The 25,103-nt window shown below is 40.3% G+C and overlaps 1 protein-coding gene and 1 pseudogene across 4 annotated transcripts; both read right to left on the reverse strand.

Annotated features, from left to right (window-relative positions):
• Window positions 1–4,230: 4,230 nt before the first annotated feature.
• On the reverse strand, window positions 4,231–11,720 carry LOC104594133 (calcium-transporting ATPase, endoplasmic reticulum-type-like). Of its 4 annotated transcripts, none has more exons than XM_010254322.3 (8): window positions 11,461–11,720; window positions 9,170–10,714; window positions 8,954–9,075; window positions 6,874–7,152; window positions 6,405–6,788; window positions 5,760–5,869; window positions 5,455–5,683; window positions 4,231–5,059 (listed from the first exon to the last, which is right to left on the reverse strand). In XM_010254322.3, exons 2-8 carry the CDS (start codon window positions 10,641–10,643, stop codon window positions 4,496–4,498), a joined length of 3,162 nt encoding a protein of 1,053 aa, XP_010252624.1. In that variant the 5' UTR covers window positions 10,644–10,714; window positions 11,461–11,720; the 3' UTR covers window positions 4,231–4,495. The 4 variants fall into 4 exon arrangements, with proteins under 4 accessions (XP_010252624.1, XP_010252607.1, XP_010252600.1 ...); XM_010254305.2 differs by having other exon boundaries at window positions 11,253–11,573; XM_010254298.3 differs by lacking the exon at window positions 11,461–11,720 and adding an exon at window positions 11,053–11,192.
• On the reverse strand, window positions 11,595–11,693 carry LOC148801131 (U6atac minor spliceosomal RNA; annotated as a pseudogene).
• Window positions 11,721–25,103: the final 13,383 nt, after the last annotated feature.

The raw sequence follows: 25,103 nt of genomic DNA on the forward strand, positions 1-25,103 counted from the left end.
ATCGGAGTGTATCGGTCAATACATATCGTAAGCTTCCTAAAACGCCCCTACAAGGGGAGTTCCGGGGTTTGGTCTAATTCAAGAGATAAATTGGCCTTAAACCGACCCCTCTGAATCAATTTCAAAGAAAAAAATAAAAAGCGACCAAAGATACAGGTCGACACACCCCTACTGGCGCATCATACACATGTATGCTGGATGCTCTCTGAGCAGAGCTTAACATCTCAATATACGCGCCTCCAAGCAAATCTCTCTCTAGTATGGGATATTCCCAATGTTTGTTGGATGCTCTCTGAGCAGAGTTTTTTCTTACAGGACATCCGGGTTCGCCATAGAGAGTCAAAAGCAAGTTTGAGATCCGATACAATTTTTGAAAAAGTACGGACAGATCCAATGCAGATTTCTAATTTCCACTGCAGAGATATAAACATTCAAAATATTAACAACCGACACTCTATGTATCAATGCCCCCCATGAATTGGCCCAAAAGTACTTTAAGCCTACAAAATCTGACCCTGGGCTGAATCATCATTCTTCCTATAATTTTTTTTTTCATTTTCATTTGTTTTATTCCTCCTTCTTGGGCCGTGAGCCCAAAGTAAAAGTGAATTTGAAAGAGTTGTCTGAGACTGAGTAATGTTAGAAGAGGGGAAAAAACAAAGATGTAAAGGTCCAGCTTGTGTTGGATCAAATTTTAATCAAGCCATCCAAATCCAATCCAATTGTAAATAAAATATAATAATTCACACAGTGGTGGTAAATTGACGGATTGGATTGGGTTCGGGTTGAAAACCAATCCATGTCAATTGCATCTTAAAAATGTAGGTTGGGATAGAAATTGTTACCCTAGACTAGGCTGTAATCGGGTTGGATTGGATCGAATTTAACAATTTACAAATTCAATCCAACTAAAGGAAACTGGAATCTGAAACCGATTCGAAATGGATTTGGGAATCTTAGATTGAAACTGAATCCTGTGAAATTATTTTTTAATAATAAAATTTAAAAATAAAAAAGTACAATTTAAATCAAATATATAAATTAATATAAGTACGAAATATTAATTACAGAGGAAAGGTAAATTACTTTTAAATCTTAACCTTGTTATTTGTCACATGAGCCACATGGTTTACCCTTGTTTTGTCATATGGTTTGGATTTAATCATTATGTCTGGAGCGGAGCTATGAGGGACCCAGGGGGAGCCATGACCCCTCTATTCAGAAAATCCCACTTGTAATGCATTATTTCATGTAAGTTTCCCCCTTCTCCTAGCCCTCACCCCAATGGTTGGCCCTCCTATGTATTGGCCCATTAATATTTATCCCCCCAATCCACTTTATGTATTGGGCCCCCTTATAAAAAATTCATGGCTCCGCCCTTGATTATGTGAGTCATGTTGATGATTGCTCTCATTTGGCTTTATCCTATGCAATCAAAATATGAAATCCATATTATTTTTATGAAAAATCTATTATATATTTTATGGAGATTGTTGCAACATAACTCATAACCCCCACCCCTGGTGGCAATAGGATTCAATCCCAAATTTCTGCTGGGAGACTAAGCCAGCAACCGTATCAACCTGCCTTGTGATGTTTACTCTGTTAGCTATTTAGGTAGGAGAAATTAGTAATCTCTCTTGGGGTTTTTGTCAAATACTAAGGTCACGTTTGGGAGTGCTCAAAAATAAGTGCTTATTTGAGTTATTAAGCACTTATTGGTATTTGGGAAATAAGCCTAAAATAAGTGTTTATTTTAAAAATAAGGACTTATTTTTTAAGTCCAAATTTTCAACTTTGTTTAAGTGCTCATACAATAAGCACTTATTCAAATTTGTTCACCCATAAATGTCCCCGATAAATTTTTAGAATACCAATTATACCCTTTTATAAAAGCACTTTTACAAAGGCACATTTATAGAAGTAATTTTATGAAAAGTACTTTTATAAAAGTAATGTATTTTAATGAAAGCACTTTTAGGAAAGTGCTTTTATGAAAGTAGCATTTTTATGAAAACACTTTTATAAAATCATTTTTACAAAAACACTTTTACGAAAACACTTTTATAAAAGTACTTTTCAAAATCAATTTTATAAAAGTATTTTTACAGAAGTACTTTTATCAAAATACATTTATGAAAGCACTTTTATAAAAACGCTTCTATCAAAGTACTTTTATTCATTCACTTTGGATTGGGCATTTTTAAAATTTAGAAAATGAAAGGCAAAAGAATCACAATTGCTTATTTAAGTGCTTATTGGAGAAAAAGACCACCAAATGCCTAATATGAAATAAGTGCTTATTTTTAAAACAAGTACTTGAAAAAACTGGGTGCCAAATACAAATAAGTTCTTATTTGAATAAGCACTTGTTTTTAATCACTTATTCAATAAGTAATTATTTTTAACATAAATACTCCCAAACATGGCCTAAGAATTCCCTCTGTGTTTACCTATTATAACTTATGGCTTGTAGTGTGGGGTTGAGTAATTTATTTCACCCATCCAGTGAAATAAACTACTGGTCAGAGATTTGATCCCAGGTCATCCCCCTCCCTTAACCTTTCAAACCCTGGTGGCAACAATGGGATTTGATCCCAGGCCTCTACTTCAATGAGTCAGAGACTCTACCAACGGAACCACCATCAGTATGATGCACTCCTGTGTATCAGCAAAGGTGTATCGGTACTAAAAACATGCGTGTTTGTATTTTTTTAGTTTTTTTCAAAAATTGGTTTTTAGGGATATTTTTAAGTATATATTTTATTAAAGGGCTCGAAATACTTGTAAATAGGTGTATTGTTACCTCAAAGATACGGCCATCCTATGCCTTATATGGGGCGTATCGCATTGAATTTTTTATCCTTGAATATGCCACCAATTTTAGTGACGAAAAAAAAAATGCTCATATGGCAATTGAAGCTTTTTAAAAATCTATTTTACTTTGGCACGTTTTTGAATATTATATGGACAAAATACCTTGTTGTCATTTCTTGAAGGGATTTTTTTCTGCAATAACAATGAGGTAGAAATGACTAGTGGAAAGGAAAAATAAAATAAAATAAAATACAAAGTTGAAATTAATGACCTAGTTTTTGCGTCATTCCACCCATCTCCAATTCAAATTCAAATTCGATCCCATTAAAGTGATCCGCATTTGATCCGTTTTATAATTAGATCAAATATGATCCAGTCCACCCTTATCTTTTCATTCAATTAAATATGTTTAATATTTATATTATATCTATTAGCAAAATTGGTTGAATATTGCGGGTATACTGAATTGTCATGGGTTCAAAATTCATACAAAGTAATTTTCAACTCATTTTGTTCATAAAGTATGATACCAAAATCTTTTAGTTCGTTAATAATAATAATAATAATAATAATGTTTGACCATTTTTATTTAATTTATTTATACTATTGAATATCTTCTTGTAATCCGAATTTAATTCAAATCCGATAAAAAAAAAAACTTATGGATAAGATCTGATGCAAATTCAAACATAAACGAATCAAGTTTGAATCTACCTATACTGACTCTTATTTGGGAAAAGGTAATATATTAATATAAACAAAAGATGTACAAGGAAAAGGGCCTAAACAAGACCCCCTCCAGGTTTTGATCCAAACAAGAACCCCCTTTTCAACTTTCAAATAAATATATAAGCAACCCTTCCATTTAATTTCTTGAAATAGAGATGTTAAAATTACAATATTTTAGTTTAATTAATTTCTTTAACCTAATTTACTTAATTAATTGAATTAACTTAATATACTTGAGGCCCTACTAGTACTAAATTATATCTTTAGATTTTTAAGACCATACTAGGTTTCTACATGGCGTACATATGTTAGGTTGAGTTAGTAGGAATTGACTAGAAAAGGTTTTAAAATAATCTAGCCCATTTTGGATTGCTACTTTACATATATTATTATGAGAGAGAGAGAGAGAGAGAGAGAGAGAGAGGTGAGAGAAAAAGGGAGAGATTTTTTCTGTTTTTTTGCTGGACAAAGAAACTATATTAAACCACATAAAAGATTACATAGTCCCAAACAGAAGGAAGCCAAGATGGCAAAGCATAAAAAAATACAGAAGCTTGATCAGTAGTCTTGGCATATTGGGCCAACATATGGGCTGGAAATTAAGGCTTTAGTTTCATTCATAGAGAGCTGAATATCTGGTTGCTATTCCTCAACTAAAAAACCATTTTTGTTCGGAAGCAGTCATTGAGAATTCCCAACTAGCGACCTGGTAAGTCAGTGCTTCATTGTTTTTTCAAGCAAGCCTGTAATGTCATCAGTGTGGAAGCAAGAGTTAATTTTCCATTCATAGACAAACACAACCCTTCCTGTTCTTTCTCCTTTACAATTTTATGAAAGAATATGTATATTTCAAAAAAAAAAAACAGTAAAGCTTCTTCGCATATAGCCACATTGTTGAACTCCATGACAATCATCTTTATAGAGACTGATAGCCAAAACCAGAAGCATGTTATTCTTTCTTATTCTTATGGGATGTCCCTTTCCAACTCCTCCCGACTAACTTGAGAATCTCATCGATGAGCACAACAGGTAATGAGACCAAAATAACTAATGACCACTCCTTCAGACTCATTGGAACAATACCAAACACATCCGCTAGGAAAGGAACATAGAGAATGAGAAAATGGAGCCCAAATGACACTGACATAGCCACCAAAAGCCAAGGGTTCCTCCAAGGTGGTATCCTGACCAAGCTGTTATCTTCTGATAAGGCATTCAGAGAATTCAACAACTCAATTGCCACCAAAACAGATAAAGATAGAGTCATTGCCTTCACTTTACCATCAGAGAAATAGTCACAGGGATTTGAGAATGACATAACATGACCACCAGTAATCTTGAATGGGGAAACTGTAAAATTTGACCAAGAGGGACACTCCCCCCAATTGCGGAGCTGAGACAAAGTAACCAGTGTATGTCCATCGCTCACAAGGTTGATGCCCAGAAAGGAACCTTGAGTATACCACAAAACAAAAATACCAACGGTTGCGATGCCAACATATGACCCAATTACCTGCCAAAGTTGAAATTGTATTAGAACAACATCCATGGCAGAATAATTATTTTGAGATTCTACTCTGCACACAGAGCACAGGAATTCTCAATTACCAGGAGAATCTTACTCAATGAGCCAATCCATGGATAAAATCTAAAATCGTCATAGATATCCATGCTATTCAATTTGCAACTAAATGTAAATGGTGAATGAAGACGTACAAATGCCACTATCAACACGCTTAAGGTCATTTACTGGAGGTGATTGTTTGATCACATGCATTACTAGAATGAGCTATCAATTGGCTCCCATATCTAGCAAGTATGTGAACACAATATGACAAGAAAGCCAGCATTGTTGTAATCTAATATTCCAATTACTGTCCTATATAAAAACAAGTACTCAGTGCTCACCATATAACGGAAGAGAACCCAAGAATTGATGAGAGCATCATTGCTCTTACGGGGTGGTTTCCGCATGATATCAACATCTGCAGGATTAAATCCAAGAGCTGTTGCAGGTGGGCCGTCAGTAACTAAATTGACCCAAAGAAGCTGAACTGGTATCAAGCATTCTGGTATGCCCAATGCAGCTGTCAAGAAGATGGAGATGACTTCCCCAATATTAGATGATATCATGTACCTGCACGAGAAGTGTAACAGTTTATGTAATGTAACTAAGCAGAAGCAACAAAAAAGACAAGATCTCAGAGACATACCTGATGAAAGCTTTCATGTTATTATATATTGAGCGGCCCTCAGCAACAGCAGAAACAATGGTACTGAAGTTATCATCTGCAAGAACCATGTCTGACGCTTCCTTTGCAACCTGAACATTAAGCATAGGGCATAAAAAAAAGTCAAGTTAACCACTCGTGCGGTATTAGTGACAAATAATGATGATAATAACACCTAGGAAATTGAACTTAACCAGTCAACCTATCTATTTCTTTTTCACTATTGGATAAGGTATGGTAAATGGTCCACAATTAGGTTTAGGGGCCGTTTGATAACAGCTGAAGTGACTGAACTGAATAATTTTTTGCTTTGTCTTTGTGAATAAAGTCATAGGAGGTAGTGAAATCATTAATGACTGAAGCTGAAATTGGGTTGATTATTATACCTTTTGAGTGTTTTTTTTTATTCATCCAAGAAATAGAATAATAAGACAATTCAGTTCAAGTACTTCAGCCCTTATCGAACAGGTCCTTAGTCTTGACAATTAAGATGATGTGTTGCACATCTTGCAAGGAGACCTGATCAACCACTGCAACATCTCCCTGTATGTTATGCATATTCTCTTCTTTGTAGAAGGAAGGCTGCAGTGTATCACAAGAATTATTAGAAGCACTTAGGAAATTTACCTCAGTCCCAGTGATGCCCATAGCAATTCCAATATCAGCTGATTTCAGTGCAGGTGCATCATTTACACCATCCCCAGTCATTGCAACAACCTCACCCCTTTCTTTCAGCATCCTTACAATTTCTTGTTTGTGCTTTGGTTCAGCTCGAGAAAAAAGCATACCTCCTGGTTTTGTCAAAATTTCAATTTGTTGTGCAGAATTAAGAGACATGAACTCTTTACTTATAAAACTTTTCCTTCTGAGATCCTCACTGCCAGAAAATAGTCCAATTTCCCGACAGACAGCTTCAGCTGTGGACTTATTATCTCCAGTGATCACCAGAACTTTGATGCCAGCTTCTCTACAATCTTCAATTGCTTTATGAACTTCATCACGAGGAGGGTCCTGTTTCAATCAGAATCCAGAGTCACATTTGCAATGTCACTATCAAGAACTAGTGCATACAGACTAAGTTTGTCAAGGTACTCACTCTCAGACCAACAACCCCAACAAAAATTAGGTTACTTTCAATGGTGAAGTAGTTAGCAGGATCAAGCAATTTCCTGTGGGCAGGATGACTCTCTGAATGGTAGTCAGAGAACTCTCCCAAGTCATCCTTGTATGCCAAACCCAGACAACGCAAGCCCTTTGAACTCATCTCAATTAATCTCAACAGTAACAATTGCCTGCATGACTCATCTATTGAAACAATAGATCCATCCGCGAGTTGCACATGTGAGCTGCGCTCCACAAGATTCTCAACAGCACCCTGCAATTTCAAAACATTAGTCTGATGTAAAAGATGTCCAATAAAAAAGCACTGGTTACAGTGAAACTTTTTTCCATACAAAGCAAGGAAAGTTTGTGCTTTACAGTATAACTAAAAGAAATTATTTCGGGTGTTTGACATAGCATAATTATAGACTGCTTGTTAACACCAAAGATAATGCTTTTATAAGAGTACAAAAGTAATTTGTAAGTTCAATAATAACCATTGGCAATGCACATTTTGTAACATTACCTAAACTCAACTGATCAAACGAGTTACGAAAATAAATCTTTCCCAAAATCTTACACCCCTGCATAATATTTCCCCTGACATATGGTATTAATAGTATCCTGGTGCAGAAACAGGAATATAACTACTCTGTCGATTCTAGTAGTGTCATCAGTAAGCCCATAGTCCACATCATAGGTGGATAAAACGAGCCTTGAAGAGACAAACAGAGCAGCCCAAATCAATTCCAACTGCCCATACACTTATAGGCAGATGGACATTATTGAAGATAAATTAGATGTCAAACAATTCATATCAAGACTCAAGAGGGGGTATTATGAGAAAAAAAATCAAAAGAAACTAAAAAAAATAGTGCAAACAGAGAAGAACACTCAAGTTTACATGGTTTGGCGTTTGCTGCCTATATCCGTGGAAGATCCCTGTGAAATTCATTATTCTCAATCAACTATACACAACCCTAATGAAGCTAGTTTTAATATCATTGAATTAGGTTTCCTTAGTATTAGGAATCCTGAGAGTATACAAGACTCCTTTCATCAGGAGGCAATCGATATAGGTGGATTTTAGTTAAGTGGTTGGGTAAGCTAGATACTGAATATACTCATTGCTGAATGAATGAGCAAAAGCAAATTGAGGAAATTAATATAGATGGTTTTGTGGTCAGGTTGTTAGGAAAGCTAGGTTAGGGTCATTCCTAATGATGGTCCCAGCTATTTGGGGTCATATAGTCAAATTATTGAAGGTGAGATAAAGCAAATTGTTTCAGGTGTCAGCCCAAGATTTTTACATTTAGCAATGGCCCCTATAGGAGAAAATTGATTCAGGTGTAGTGGTATCCATTTAAGCAAGAGTAAACACTATGATTAACGGATTTTCTTTTGATTTTTGTTTTATGTTTAGGGTGCTTTATTTTAGAATTTTATTCTAGAAGCCACTTAAGTAATCTGAATTTTAAGGAAAACCTTTCAGGCCCAGAAATAATTATTTGATGTTGCTTTGATGTTTGATGGTTTAAAATAGAAGTGTGGGTGGGAATGATCTGACTCTAGCAAGGTTTACATCTTCCAATCAAACAAGAAACCTTAGGCTTCACATCTTCCAATCTTCACTCACCAGTTTTTTCTATCATTTACCTATTTGGTGTTGAATCCAGCCTTCAATTTGTCTTTTTTTTTCACCACAATGCATATAATACATTCCAACTATTTGGGGTCGGCTACATGAATCCTGTTTCGCCATTCCATACTGTTTAATGCCATACCCATTGTTAAATTATAATGTATAACATCCGGTACAATTTACAGTAAATCAAAATTAAAAGTTAAAGAGATTGCAGTCTCAGTGTTCAATTAAGTACGTTGCAAAGCAACATTCATTAAGTATTTACAAGAATTGGGTGGTTGCAAAACAAGACATTTGCACATTTATAGAAAGGTGCCAAGGCAGATGTAGATGCATTTAAGAAATCTAATTATGTTTCTTCCACTGATTTAACTAATGACAACAAAGAAAAAGAAACAATGACTTGTAAATATACAGTCTATGACATCACCTTGACAAGAAGACGATTATGTCCATCTGGCTCCCGAACAATAACGCTCATTGATTTACGAATTCGATCAAATTCCAATGTGGCAATCCTTTTTGATCTTTTTGTCCACCACTCGCAGCAGCCTAGACCATGCAAAGATAAGTAAGAGAACAAAAACTGCATAGGTTATCCATGTTAAAACAAACAAATAACATAGAATGGCTGGTTTCTGTTTACCTAATTTAACTGTGCTACGGTCAATCAAATAGTCAGCAGCAAGTTGTGCATTACGGATTCTGTTCCTCAACTTAGGATCTGGAACCCCCATCTTTTCAACCAAGACTTTGAGAGCTGCCTCAGTTGGCAGACCTGTAGCTCGGAAAAGGGGACCATTGCAAAAGATCCCAGAATCATTGCAGACTGCACATATTTCCGCCATGGCTTGCAAGCTAGCATCCATATTGTAGCAAGTCCAGTCCACAATGCCACCATCCTTGGGATTGTAGGTTGTGCCTTCAACACGAAAAACCCGAGAGGCTGTCATCTTCCCACCCAAGGTGAAGAATTCAGTTACCGACATCTGATTGGTGGTGAGGGTTCCAGTCTTATCTGAACAAATAACAGTTGTACATCCTAATGTCTCTACACTTGGAAGTTTTCTTACAATTGCGTTCTTTTGTGCCATCTTCCTAGTACCCAAGGCTAAACAAGTTGTGATTACCGCAGGAAGGCCTTCAGGGATGGCAGCTACTGCAAGGGCAACAGCTATCTTGAAATAGTATGTGCATTTCTCAAAAGAGAAGTGGAAATTTGTTGGCCATCCATTCTGAAGGTCCCAAGCAAGGAAGTGTTTATAATTGATCATCCACACAACAAGGCAAACAAGCCCAATCGCAGTTGTCAGCCTCCCACCAAACTCATCCAGTTTCTTCTTAAGTGGGGTATCGTTCTCTTCCAAGGAGGCTTCATGTATCTGTTTCTGGATCTTCCCAATCTCTGTACACATCCCAGTGTTGACAACAATGCAAATGCAGCTTCCATTCACAACTGTTGTACCCGCAAAGACCATACATTCTTTAGCCTGCAAATCACAGTCAACCACGGAGACAGGGGTTGGGCCTTTGAGTACAGGAATTGCTTCTCCTGTTAGCGAGCTCTGTTCAACTCTCAGCGTTGTGGTTTTCAAGGCTGCAATTCTCATGTCAGCAGGAACCTTGTCGCCAACTCTCAGTTCCACAATATCACCTGGGACAAGCTCCCTAGCCGGCAAGTCTGGCACATAGTATCCATCCCTGAGAACCTTGGCGGACTCGGATTGCATCTCCTTAAGGGCTTCGAGTGCCTTCTCGGCATTGCTCTCCTGCCAAACGCCAACTATGGCATTGAGCACAAGAATCATGACGATCACAAAAGGTTCCACATAGGCCTCAAAGCCCGTCTCTCCATCTTCTTGACCTTGCAAGTAGGCTAGAACAAATGAGATGAAGGCTGCGACTAGCAGAATCTTGACAAGCATATCATCAATCTGTTCCAACACAAGGCGCCATAGGGGCTTTCTCTTTTCTTTCTGGAGCTCGTTCCAGCCATACCTCTCCCGCCGCTTCTCAACCTCGTAGGAACTCAGACCCTTTTCTAGTTTGACATTGTATTCCTTCAGGCATTGCTCGACCGAACAGGACCAAGCAGGGAAGGATCTTTCTTCCATTGCCATACCTTGTGGTTCCAGTTCTTACTCAAAGACAATATTTATAGACAATTCGTCTCAAACCCATCTGGAGTTCCCTGCATCAGAGTGCAAAAGCAGGAGAAAACAATTAAAAATACTAACAACCTAGGAACTAAAGCAAATAACAACCCAGAATTTCTTTTTTTACAAGGAATAATATATAAAAATTTAATAAAATTAAAGTGTTTCTTCCATTTCTTAAACAAAATAGGAAGACAGACGAAGAAATGAAGAAAGAAATAGAATTTGTCAAGAAATGAAACCAAATGAGAAATATTTCCTCCTATTCTTTTGGTATTTCTTATCACTGAAAGCAATCCAACTGTAGAATTCAAACCGAGGAGGGGGAAAGGAAGAAGGAGAACATAACCCAAAGGGCGCGGGAATTACTAACCACCTTGTAAGATCGAAGTTGTAAAAGAAGAGAGTGAAGCAATGAGTGTACAGAGATGATTCATGATTGTCATAAAGAGGATGAGCACTCTCCAATGAACTTGTAATAAAAGCACATAGCAAACATATATATAATAGAATATAATAATAATCTTAAAAAAAAAAGGAGAGGATGAAAAGGCGAAATGCACAAAGAACTACCGTTGGCACGCTGGCACTGAGAGAGGAAGAGAGAAAAGAGAAAGTTCGCTTAGAGATAAAGCAAGGAAGAAATTCTCAGGTTCGACCACTGATTACGAATCATCTGGGGTATATATTACTGCAACTGGAAGTGGAAAAAGAAAAAAAAAAAAGACTTGGGTATGAATGGTGGGATGGGAAAATTCGCATGGACTCTGGCGGGTCGTACTTTGTTGTAAGTTGGTAGAGCAGCTTCTTCGCCTCGCCTTCGCTTCTAAAGCAACCAGTAGTCTAGTACTTGTGTTGTGTACCGGAAGTTTAACAGACAAGCCCAAGCCCCCAAGCACCTATATATATATATATATATATATTTTATCCTCGTTCTCTCTCTCTCAGTCAGTCCTGTTCCCGTCCTTGTCACTGTCAGGGGAGATGCCAACCGTCTCTCCTTTCAATGAACACAGCGTGATTTTACAGTCGAAGAACCTTGAATTAAAATGAACGCATGGAAGACAGATGGTCCTACTATGTCTCTTCAGTCTTCAATTCTTCATCTCAATGCAGCCATAACCTCCCTCTGTTTTTTTTTTCCCTATCTTTTTTAAGGATAAAGTTTTACAGTAACGATGATAATTACAAAAAAGCTTTCGATTATGAACCGGACAACTTGTAATCAATGTATATTGTGTTTTCCGCAGCATAGCTTTTTCCTTCATATTTCATAATAAATTAAGAGCTTCAATTTATGTGATTGGAACAGTCCACCGAACAGGTGATGGTTAATGTGGATTTGATTGCTAGATGCTAACGTCAACGCGGTTTCTTAGTTCTTATGCCCAAATCCTATTATCTCAATTCGTGCCAACAATTAATATACTGGTTCATTTATTTATATTATATAAAAGTAGATATTTATTTAAATTTAATTATATATTACTAATTATTAATGGTTTTTCAACCATAATTGATTTGAATGATTAGACCATTTGGTCCAAAACCGTTTCGGCAATCAGTTGTATTTTATCTCTAAATTGTTTTTTTGTTAAAACTGATGACTTGATTAGCAATTCACGGATTAGGGTGGTCGAATTGTGAATCCATTCAATTCGAACATTGATTTTTGGCAATTTTCTTGTTATTCAATCGGAACATTGACTTTTGGCAATTTTCTTGTTTTAGTTAATTTTTTTATTTTTTAATTTGCAATGAATTGTCCATTTAAACTGGATGGTTGAACCTCTGATCCAAAAACTGGTGGCCAAACTAGTGACTCCAGTGCTTTTAAAACATTGATGTTAAATCTATACATACAAGCTTGTATTAATGTTTCCTTACATTTGTTGTGAAAATTTTAAAACATCCTCATCTTGCCAATCTTTGTGAAATTTGAATACAAAAAAAAAAAAACCCTTGCCAATCAACATTGAATTCGAGAGAGAGAAAGAGAGAGGGGAAAAGTTTTTTGGATACTTAGGGGGTATATGTTTTTTAGATTTTGAGAGGGGAAAAGTTTGCCAATGGGATTTTGGTTCCCATTGACCAAAAAACCCATATTCTTTTTTTATATTTGTGTGGGAATAAGGAATTTTATTTTTTGGGGTATTAGATGAATAAATAATTTTTCCACCTAGAGGAAAATTGCTAACACTTGGATAGAACAAAAATACCTCTTTCAATAATAAATTTCTATGACTAAAATAGTCATTAATTTGTTTATTTAAAAAATAAATATAGTTACCCAGATAAATAATTTACCAAAAAGCAAATAGAAACTTTTAGAAAAAAAAAATTATTGGGACTAGATATGGGTCCAATGATTCATTAGTCATAACAGTGGATGGGAAGAACGCCACCATTACATGCGTACTGCTTTTCAATTTTTACTGGTCCTGTATTAAATCCCAGAATCCATGTCACTTACATGCCCCACCTTGTATCAACTTTGGATGACTTTTGCATACAAAGTAATGAAGTATTATGAGCCCAAAATATGTTTATATGAATACAGAGTGGAAGGAGAAGCTTGAAGACTCCATTCATACAAAGCACATTTTATTTATTAAGCATCCATGTATAAAGTATAAACTAATGCCTTCATTAATAATGACTTGTCGGAACGGACACGCACCCACTTATGATTGAAATTTTGAAAAGAGAAAGAAGTTGGGTGCTAAAGAATTGTCAAATGGAATTAGTTGGACTTGCCGGTTCTAACTTTCATGGCAACCAATTTGGTGTTAAACTAGTTTTGTTTGGGGTGGCGGAAGAAATGAATCACCCTTCGACACAACGACACATCACACAAAGAAGTAGATAATAGAATTGGAAATTGTCAGTGGGGTTGGTTTTATCAAAGTTTGGTCCCCCTCCCCCACTTTGCTTTCAGGGCGCATTTATGTATTAATTTGTCCCACCAAATTTCCAGGAAGCTTCCTACTTCCTGCTCTCCCCCAGTTTGTGACCCGCGTTGCGAATAAAAAACTGGCCCTCCGTCTGTTAGTCAATCGGGATCCTTTGTCCTGCTTTTGAAGGGTACCGCTTTGACGTTAACGGTCAGGTGAGGTGACTCAACGATATGAATTGCTATGGAATTTTAAATGATAAAATATTTGAGCACATTGTATTCAGCCATTCAGCTCAAATAAGCTCCATTTATCAACAGAGATTCACAACCTTCTTGATAGCTTGATACCAAGCAATCAGTCAGTCAGTTATGCAGTTTCATCTGTTATTATATATCCAACAGTAAGAAGCCGGCCTCATTATATACAGCCATTTTAGCTTCTCAATTACTGTTGGATTGAGCTTTAGTTGTTTTCATCCAGAGGAAATTAAAGAAAAGGAAACACCATCACCACTCACCACTCATATAATAAGAAATGGGATTTAATCTGCCCCATGTCTCATACCAACCTCACAGCTAGCATTTAGCAGCTGCACATCAGGAATATCTCTCTAGCTGCATGTTGCCATTCAATGAAGAAGAGATATTTCCGGTGCATGGCTTCAACGTGCTTATGATCAGGTTTGTGTGAGATGTCCTCTGTGGGATGTAAATCCGAATTTGTTTAATAAAACCGTATCTCCATTGGTATTGTGAACTGAAACCCATATTAATATTCCAATTCCAGGTGCCAAACATGTCACCCAGTTCGAAGCCTAGCTCTGGATCATATATATGAAGACTTTCTTAGGTATTCGTATTTGGTTAATGATTCCAAACAGTCATTGAATTTGAAGCATTGGTAATTGAGAGAAGAAATCAATTTCTTGGAAACCAAGATTGCAGTTTCTCAATTGTAATAAATATACATAGAAGACCAAACTAAAATTGTCTTCAAGTTGTCATTAAACATAGACTTTAGATGACTTGGGAGTGGGAGATAAATTGCTTTGAAATATTAATTGGAATGTCATGTGTATAACTTCTTAGAAATATTGGAATCCCAAAGCAGCTACATTTATCAACAAATTCACAATTAACCTTCTTGATATATATATATATATATATATATCTTATAACTAGACAAAGCAAAAGTCAGTCAGTTCAGCTGTTATTATCCAAGGAAAGCCCAATATAAACCGTTGGATTAGGCCTTGATTGTCACCCAGAAACACCATCACCAGCCACCACCCTTCTTTCTTTTAAATTATTAATTGTTAAACCCACAATTTTCCAAGACCTTAGTTGCAGTCTTGCAGAACAACTCAACGACCTCAGCGTGTGACTGTGTGGTGAAAAGAAAACAAAAGATCACGTCAAACCGATACCTGTTTAACACACTATCGTATTCAAATATCACCGGAGGATTGTTAAGTTGGTCTACGACAGTGGTCGCAGGTAATATGTTCTCCAATATTCCAGTGCCCTGCCAGAGCCCAGAAGCCAAACAAAACTGACCGTGTCATCTCAGTTCGAGGCCCAGCTCTGAACATGAAGATTCTCTTGAACATGGGCAATGGGTATACATACGTATTTGGTTAACGTTTCCAAACAGTCATTCAAGTACTGGATGGTTGGGAGAAGAGATCAATTTCTTGGAAACCACGATTGTATTCAATTTCTCAATTGTAATAAATAAATATATATATATGGAATATAATGGAAGACCGAACTAAAATCGTTTTCAAATTCTCATCCATAGACTTTAGATTACCTGGGAGTTGAAGATAATTTCTTAGAAATATTGTTGGAATGTCAATATCATGTTATAGAGAACTTAGTCTTGCTACGACCTTGTCAAAGATAAAAGTTAAAATAAAACCAGGCCAGTCGTATAGCTTAAGAGGTAAGAAGAGTTGCTTGCGGCAGAAGAAATGCAAGCTAAAGTTATGAGTTGTGACATGTTTGCGTCAAAATTGTCCACATCTGTTTGGTTGTTGAGTAAATGTTGAACAGGGAAATGAAATAGCTTGAAACACGAATGAAAATTCGTATGGTGGAATGAACTTTTATAGAAATGAACATGGAAATGTAGGATAGGAAATGGAACAGTATCCTAACTTTGTTTATCAAAAAAAAAGAGAACAGGAAACTCACTTTATATTGGAATGTGAGGATAATTTCGTCATTTCAATGTATTCTGATTCGTTTATTGATCAGGTCATTAGGAGATGCATCCGGTACCGGTACCACATCCCTTTTGAATGTTAAATACCATGGCTTTTTGACCGTTGTTATATCTTTTTGACCAATTCAAACGTTCGCTTTTCTTTTTCCTAAAGAGCGGTGCTTTTTCTTTTCATATTGCATATTAAGTATTTACTTCCAATTTGCAATTTTATGCTGGATGGGTTTGGTTTTCATTCCTTACGCTCAGTTTGGAAGGAGTGCAAATAGTACTGTACAAATATATACAAAATAATATAAAATACAAAGTCTTACACTCTGTAAATTTGTATTTGTATTCCTTCCAAAATAAGTCTTATATTCGATTATATATATATATATATACATGTACATATTCACATATATCAATTTGTTGACTAAATGACCATTGACCTTAAATGTGGGTCAGATTTGCCTTAAGTCAAATATTTAGGGTTCAGCTAAAACCCAGCCAACCCACCCAACTTACAGCCCTACATTTAACATGTTACATATCATTGGGGGATTCAAGGGTGAAGTACAGTAGCTGAAAGCTCGCCCTTGATAAGGTCTCTGTTGATGGTGACAACTGACAAAGACTTGGGATGGAATCCTGCCCAGAGCAGTGTCGAGCTAAGGTTTATGGCTTTAGGGGATGGGCTATATGCTATCTCAATAGTCCATTCGAGCCCGGATTCCATCCCCATCCCCAGTTCCCCACAAACTGTCAGTGCAGCAAGGTTTTTAAAATCAAATCGGTTACCGGTTCGAATGGTTGGATCATTCGAACCGGTAACCGATTTGAATGGCCGGTCTGTTTTGACAAAAAAAATAAAAAAATTTAAAATTTGAAAAATGATCAAAATCATTCGAATAATTAATCGGCCGATTCAGCGGTTTACTGACCAAAATCAACAATTTTAAAGAAAAAATGGGTTTGGTAAAAAACAGACCGATTCCCATTTTTTCTGATCCAACCGTCCGATCTAATACGGCTTTGAAAACCATAACGTACAGAGTTTTTGTGAGGAGATCCTGTATCAATCCATCCATATTCAGTGGGATGCCAACTGGTAGTCATAGTATATTCTAATTGTCCACGTGACAATTTATTAAGCAAAAGATACTTGAAGGTGAAAATGGGGCCAAACCCACAAGTATAAGAAAAAGCATGTTTTGATACTTGATTAATGATATTAGATGTAAAATGATTTTTTTACATGTGCTATATGTGTATCATACTATATATTATACATCATATTGAATAAACATACTTTTTATATACATCATAACATATATATCATCTGATTGATTGATTAGTTTTAAGTACAAGCATAAGGAAGGTTTAAGTAATTTCACATATATATATATATATAGTTTGTTTGTAAGCCTAGGAGCCTAGCATGACTTGGCCCATAACCAACCTCATGGGGAGCATATCATAAACTCATAGTCTAGCATGGCTTGTAATAGGCCCTATAACATCTATATCAGCAGGCCATCTAACAAAGATGTCATTCAGAAAAATACACTATGGGGTGTTCAAATTATGAATAGTTTTGTTTTTCAAATAAAAACAACAAAGCAGTTCTTTTGGCATGTTTCTTTTATCTTGAATGTCTAATTTTAGAGAATGAATAAAAGATTATTCTAATATTTTCTATTATGTGTGCCCTTTGTCCTAACTTTGTAGTTATTCAATAGCATTGGAGTTTATTTTCGGTTACTCTGCCTCAGTTTGGAAAGAGTAGAAATGTATATAGTCAGCGCAAACCTTGTATATACTTAGATTTCTGAACCTTATATTTGTATTGTACATTAGCCTCAAAGAGAAAAAAATGGTTTGATGGAATTTACTTTGTTAGTTGTAGAGTTTTTTCATCTTCATGATTTGTGCTAGGCAGTAATGTTGGTGGAACTCGGGGGGCAATAAGCCTGATAACGTTTCCAACAGTCAAAGTTTTCTCCATTCCCCCCACCCATAACTCCCCCAACCATGGTGACAATGCTACTTGTGACGTTATTAACTAAATCACTATTAGTTTAACCATCATTATCTGGTAATATGGGTAGCTAGTGGTTTAACGGTTATAACGAGCTTTTTTTTAATAATTTTAGTTGTAACATCCCTATTAATCTCTTGTAAGGGCCCATTGGAATAGGGATCTGAAATTGGAATCTAAAATGATCATTTCAAATCTAACTGTTTGGTTGGATAAAATCGGAATCTCATTTTTATTGGAATGGTCAGGCCATTCTCTCCTCTCATTTGGAAATGAAATCTCATTCCAGTTTATTCCAATTCTTATTTTAATTCATGTCTAAGTCAAATAAACTATGGGAATAGACCATTTCGATTCCAATTCCAAATGATTTTGATTACTGATGGTGTGCAATCCGGTCACTCCTAGTTGGTATTTGCATGGCTCCTGAAAGGTACCTGAGATGGAGAAGATGAAGAATCTTCGGGGGCTTGCCCGGCGAGAACACTCCGACGCTTAAGTTAGAGTTCTGCGAAAGATGCAAGAAGAGAGGAATAAGGCTAAGAGTGCACGAGTATGTGAAAGTTACCTTTATCCTTTGGGATCGGGCTTCTTATAACAGAACTCTATCGAATTAGGCCCACCTGCCTCTGACAGGGTAGGTATAACTGCCATTGTCGTCCTGCCACAGTCGTTACAGCCAGGGCTGAGGTGGCACATGCGGGGCCGTCCTTGCAAGGTACGTACCTGTCAGGTGTAAGACACCTTCTAAAGGTGGCGGGCACGACACTGTCTGACGTGAGACGTGGGTGCAGTCTCCAGGTTTGTCGGGTACGGTGGTCGGGTAGGAGGCCTTCCTGTGATGTTTCAAACTGCTCTTTTGCGAGCTACCCTATATCGAGCTACCCTGCAAGTGGCGAGCTGCCTGTGGCAAACTACACCGAGGTGTCTCTACCTCGGGGGTATCTAGAGGCGGATCATGGTGTTCCTGCTTGAGAGTGGCCTAAAATCCACTGGGAGGAGCTCGGGCATTAAAAAAGGTCAGGGAGCCCCGAGCTCGGAGGTAGCTCGGAGTGCCTCAGCCTTGGAAAAGAGGCGCAAGCCAGGGGGCTCTCGGCGAGTAGCCTAACCCGCAAAGTTGCCAGACTCAGCTCAGTGAGCCCTTCCCACCGAGTTGCGGTTGCACTTGCTGTGCTATCACGCTGAGTCATCGCTTGAGCAAGGTCACACCCACGTGTACCCATGCTACGAGGTCGGGCCAAATCACCCTCCATCAATTAGCCCCCACTCCTTGTGCTGGCGGCCACTCCCTGTGCTGGCGGTGTTGACCCAGCATAGGGAGTTCATGACACGCCGGGTGGATTTGGCTTCGGTACTCATGCCACTCCGTCATGCGCTTCGCCTAGCTGGACCGGTCCAATGCCCAGCTCGATCAAAAGAAACCCGAGTCGTGTTCGGTTTACGCGCAGACGTCACGCGATTTGGACTTCGCGAACGCCAAAAAACGCGCTAAACTAATTTCACCTTGAGGAACCCGTAGCCGGTTTCTTTGAGAGTCGTTGGATCATCTCAATCTTGACCGTTAGCGCCCGGATGTAGTGGCTATAAATAGTAGGGGACCCTTGGCCATTTCTTCACCACAAAGTCTTCAGCGTCAGTATTGAGCTCGCGTCTGAGGTTCCTAGTTCGGGTTTTCTAGCTTGGTTATTCCCTTAGTTCGGTTCGCGTTTCCTACGGTGAGTCCCCGAGTTTCCTTTCTTTTCTGAACATTCTTTCCTTTCTGTGTTATCATATCGACTAGTGTAGATAGCCTTATCGATGAGCCCGAGGTGGGTACCTCGGCTCAGGGTGGCTCTTTTGCTGCCCAGCCATCCGACGTACGGGTGGCTTCGGGTCATCTGGCCTCCACCTTTCACCGAGGTCGGGTGCCAGATCAGTTTGGCCCTTCCACCATGACCTCGGAGAGACTCTAGGACCTCATACAGAGGTTCCACCTTCCCGGGGGCTACTCTTACAGTCTTCCTATCGACAGCTTTCCATGTGAGCACGGTCCCGATGAGATCGTGGTCTTCAGGGAGCATCTATTAGCCGGGCTCCGCCTTCCTCTTCACCCTCTAATTGTTGAGGTGTTGGTGCACTTTAACATTACCCTGGACCAGCTTCACCCGAATTCCATACGGAATGTGGTTGGGACCATTTCCCTCTGCTTCGACCGCTCCTTCCCCATTGACCTAGATATCCTTAGTACCATCTTGGCAATAAAGAAGAGTGCTCCGGGCGCCCTCCCCGGACACAGGCGGGCTTATTGTCTATCTTCCCGCCCGGGTTTTAAATTAATGCATAAGCTCCCGAGTAAAGTCCCGGCTTGGAAGCGGGACTACTTCGTAGTTCGGAGTAGCATTGGGTGGCCCTTCCCTACTGACTGGAAGGTGGCTGTTCAAGACCCCGGTGTTATCCTCGATGGGAAGACTAAGAAGTCACTTCAGTCATGGGCTCAGCTCGGGTTGAATTACAAGGACTTCACAACCGAGGAGAAGCTCATCCAGGCCGGCTTGAGCCCAGGCAGGTCTTGTCTTTACTTCGGCTTTTTTGTTCGCATACTTGTTTCAGGGTTACTAACGCCGAGCTTCGCTGCAGGTCCCATGGAGGCGGAAAGGATAGACGGTTAGAGACTCTTCCGCCAGATGAAGAGAAAGAAGCATGTAGCCAAGAAGGCGTGCGTCGAGTCCCCGCAGGCCTCTGCCAAGGTTCAGCCTCCACAGGCCCCAGCTTCGGGGCCCGAGCTCCCCGGTGCCCATCCTATCATCGATTTGGAGGGGGACATGGCACCTCAGGGACCCGAAGTGGCGGCCGAGCCCACCCCTAATCCCATTGAGACTGTTGTTGGGCACGCCGTTGAAGCTGTTACCGAGGCTCGCCCTATAGAGATGTCAGAATCCAACTCGGGAAGTCAGGGGGGGCAGAGCATTTTGAACCCCCAGTGCAGCCTTCAGAAGAGTAAGGAGGCTGCATACCCGGAGGAGGTCGCAGAATGGGCCGATCTCACTCCTGGTTAGCTCGGTGCCTAAGCTGCTTCTCATACCATGGTGGTGAGTTCCCTGTGAACGATTCTCTTTCTTTCTTTCATCTTTTTTTTTTTTTTACTGGTCTCCTTTTTGTAAGTGAACTCAATCGTGCATGCCTTGACCTTTCAATCTAATTGGCACCTGAAACGGGCTTTGGAAGCTGAGAAGTCATCCCGCGCAGCCCATACTGAACTGAGGGCAGCTCGTGGCCAGATCCATCGCTTGTAGAATGATGCCTCAGCTCATAAGAGGTTCATCGAGGTGTTGTTGGCAGAGAAGAGTGAGCTGGCTCAAGACAAGGACAGATTGAGGGCCGAGGTGAACGGGTTTAAGGTTGGCCAAGAGGCCTTGAAGCTCGAGATGGACAGGCTCAAGGCAGAGCGGGATGCGCTGAAGCTTGAGGTGCAGGGCCTTAAGGAAGCGAAAGGAAAGCTGGAGCACGAGGTGGACTACCTCAGGGGTGACCTCAAAGAGAAGACTGAGATCTTCGAAGATTCCCTCAAGGAGACCAAGGTCCAAGCTGTCATCGACTATGTTAAGTCTTCAAGGTTCGACGACGTGATGACCGAGGCCTACCGCAAGGGTTTCAAGCTCAGCCGGTGGTTAATTAGGCACCTATACCCCGGTCTTGATACAAGCGCCATCACTACTTTGCGGATCACTGATGACATAGTGTGTCAGTCAGCGGATGATCCGGACTCTGAGGACGAAGGCGCCAATGATGATGCAAAGGCCACCGGCCCAGTTAATGCCCCTGAGGTGGTCCCTAGTAAAGGCGATGAGCCTCTGAAGTAGTTCAGCCCCTGTACCTGCGAGCTTGATCTTCTTCTTTTTGTAACAAACTCCTTGTAATGAAAATACACTTTGCTACATGTTGTGCAATTTACTCTTTTTTTTTCTGAAGTGATTATTTTATCCTGAACTGTTAAGTTGTCAAGCTAAGTACACGAAGTGGGGGTTTTTCAACTGTCGTCACCCCGAACTATCTTCTAGAACTTAGTAGGGGTAACCCCATGTGCACCGAGGTGAGTGACATTGTCGGGTATATGCCCGACCTGTCTGCACTTGGGTTAAGTTGACATCGGCTGTCTCTAATGAGTTCTACCTGTTGTATGCCGGGGTGGGCTATGCATTACAAGGTTCGTACCCGAGCTACCTATGCCTTAGGCATTACAAGTACTTAGCCTATGCTGGTGAGGCGGCTAGGTCTTATATGGTGCTGGGGTCTTTCATTAGCTCAGCGTTTTAGCCCTTAGGCTGGGGGGGCGGCTTATAGTCCGCTCTCCTGGAGTTCACCCGTGCCGAAGAGGCGATAGGGTCTTATAGCGCCGAGGTCATGTTAGCTCGGCATTTTTGGCCCTTAGGCTCTGGGAGTGACTCGTAGTCCACTCAGTTGTTACAGGTAATACTGTTTTAAGTTGGCAATATTCCATGCCCGAGGTACCTGTCTCCCATCGAGGGTTTCGTGCTCATATGTTCCTTCCCCGAGCACTCGTTTCACTCGGTAAGGTCCTTCCCAGTTGGACCCGAGCTTGCCAGCGCCGGGCTCAGGTACCATAACTTTATGAAGGACCAGGTCATCGATGCGGAGGTTCCGCTTCTTTACCTTGGCGTTATAGTATGGAGCTACTCTTTGCTGGTAAGCTACAGTCCTGATATACGTGAGGTCCCTTACTTCGTGGAGTAGATCAAGGTTGGTACGCAGCTCATCCTCATTCGTCTTATCATTGTATGCTTCCAGTCGTAGCGTAGGTACTTCGATTTCTGTCGGGATAACTGCTTCGGTGTCGTAAGTGAGGTTGAAGGGAGTCTCTTCTGTGGCAGTTTTTTTCGTGATTTGGTAAGCCCATAGAACACTAGGTAGCTCATCTGCCCACAATCCTTTAGCTCGGTCCAAATGTGCCTTCAGTCCACGGAGGATGGCTCTGTTTGTGACTTTTGCTTGACCATTTGCTTGTGGGTGTGCAACTAAAGTGAAATTTTGTCGGATCTCCATGTCTTGGCACCAGTTCTGGAATTTGATGTCGGATCTCCATGTCTTGGCAACTAAAGTGAAATTTTGTCGGATCTCCATGTCTTGGCACCAGTTCTGGAATTTGATGTCCTTGAACTGCTTTTCGTTGTCAGAAATTAGTACCCGAGGTAGCCCGAAGCGGCACACAATGTTATTTCAAAAGAAGTTTTGGACGTTTCGGGTTGTGATCATTACAAGAGGTTCAGCTTCTACCCACTTGGTGAAGTAATCCATTGCTACTACTAAGAGCTTCCTCTGGCCTACCGCTGGCAGGAATGGTCCAAGTATGTCGATGCCCCATTGTGCGAAAGGCCACGGGCTGGTAAGATACTTGAGGTCGGCAGCAAGCTGATGGTGAATATTGGCATGCTTCTAGCATTTGTCACATTTTCTGACGAGCTTGATGGCATCTGCCTTCATTGTTGGCCAATAATACCCCTGTCATAGTACTTTTGGGGTGAGGGCCCTGCCCCCCAGGTGTCCACCGCACAGACCCTCATGAGTGTCACGATGTACGAGCTCGGCTTCGGTAGGTCGCAAGCAACGTAGGTAGGGGAGCGTGTAGGATCTCTGGTACAGCCGTTCGTCTATTATGACGTATTTGGCTGTCTTGCACTCTACCCTTCTGGCCGCATTGCGATCTGCAGGGAGGGTCCCGTGTAACAAGAAGCTCACGAGTGGGTCAATCCAGCTCGGCTCTGCTTGAACGACGGGAGCGACCTCCTCTGCCCCCCCCCCCCCCCCGAGAATGCTTGGCCGAGGCAGGTCCTCTATGTACACGATTCTCATGGTGATATCGCTGGTGCTGGCTAACCGGGACAGGGCATCGGCCTCAGCGTTCTCCAATCTCAGGATTTGCCTGATGAAGTGTGACTGGAAGTTGAGCAGAGCCTCTCTTACTTTGGCTAAGTAAGCAACCATGGTCGGTTCACGAGCTTCGTAGTCTCCTGTGACTTGGTTGACTACGACCTGGGAGTTGCTGCAGATGACGATGTGCTTGGCTTTTACTTCCCTGGATAAGGCTAGTCTAGCTATCAACGCTTCGTATTCTGCTTCATTGTTGGATGCCGCGAACTCAAAGCGTAGTGCGTACTCCAATTTCGTGCCGCTTGAGCCGTGCAGGACTATTCTGGCTCCGCTGCCTTGCTTGTTTGAGGAGCCATTTACGTGAAGGATTCAGAGCTCCCCATCCCAGTTCACGCTTGGCTTAACAAGGAGAGATACCACACCGGTTGCTACTTCACGGGGCCTCGTGCTCAACCAGCCTAGGGACTTCAGAGCTGAAAATGCACTCGGCAATGAAATCTGCTAAGGCTTGGGCCTTAATAGCAGTTCGCAACTTGTATTGGAGGTCGTACTCGCTGAGTTCAACGGCCCACTCCGTCAATCGACCAGAGACCTCGGGCTTAAGTAAGAATTGCCTCAGAGGTTTGTCGGCGAGGACGATAACAGTATGAGCTTGAAAGTACGGACGAAGCTTCCGAGTTGCGATGACCAGTGCATAGGCTAGCTTCTCTATCTCTAGATATCTCGTCTCTGCTCCCTGCAATACTTTACTAACATAATAGATGGATCGTTGGACTTGATCTACTTCCTTTATCAGTACCGAGCTGACCACTTCGTCACTTGCCGAGAGGTATAGCTCTAAAATATCGCCCTCTTCGGGCTGGGTTAAGATTGGCACACTAGCGAGGTATTTCTTGAGCTCGTCAAACGCGAGCTGGCAGTCTTGGGTCCATTCAAACCCTTTGCTTTAAATTTCCTTGAAGAAAGGCAGACAGCGGTCCGTCGACTTGGACATGAAGCGGCTCAGGGCGGCTACGCGGCCATTCAACCTCTAAACCTCCTTCAACTTCCGGGGTGGTCTCATATCTAAGATGGCCTTAATCTTATCCGAGTTGGCCTCAATGCCGCGTCGGTTAACGATGTATCCTAGGAATTTGCCTGAGGTGACACCGAAGACACACTTGTTTGGATTCAACTTCATGTCAAATTGTCGCAGAATTTGAAAGACAAAATGCAAGTCTTGTATTAATTCGTGTGAAAATTGAGTTTTGACGACTATGTCGTCTACATAACACTCTATTTTCTTGCCAATTAATGGCGCAAATAATTTATTTACAAGCCTTTAAAAGGTTACCCCAACATTTTTCAACCCGAAGGGCATAACCTTGTAACAATATAGACCAAACTCTGTGATGAAGGCAATCTTCTCTTTGTCGG

This window comes from Nelumbo nucifera, chromosome 3, assembly GCF_055504915.1.
Source record: "Nelumbo nucifera cultivar China Antique chromosome 3, China Antique-T2T, whole genome shotgun sequence".
Lineage (NCBI taxonomy): Eukaryota > Viridiplantae > Streptophyta > Magnoliopsida > Proteales > Nelumbonaceae > Nelumbo > Nelumbo nucifera.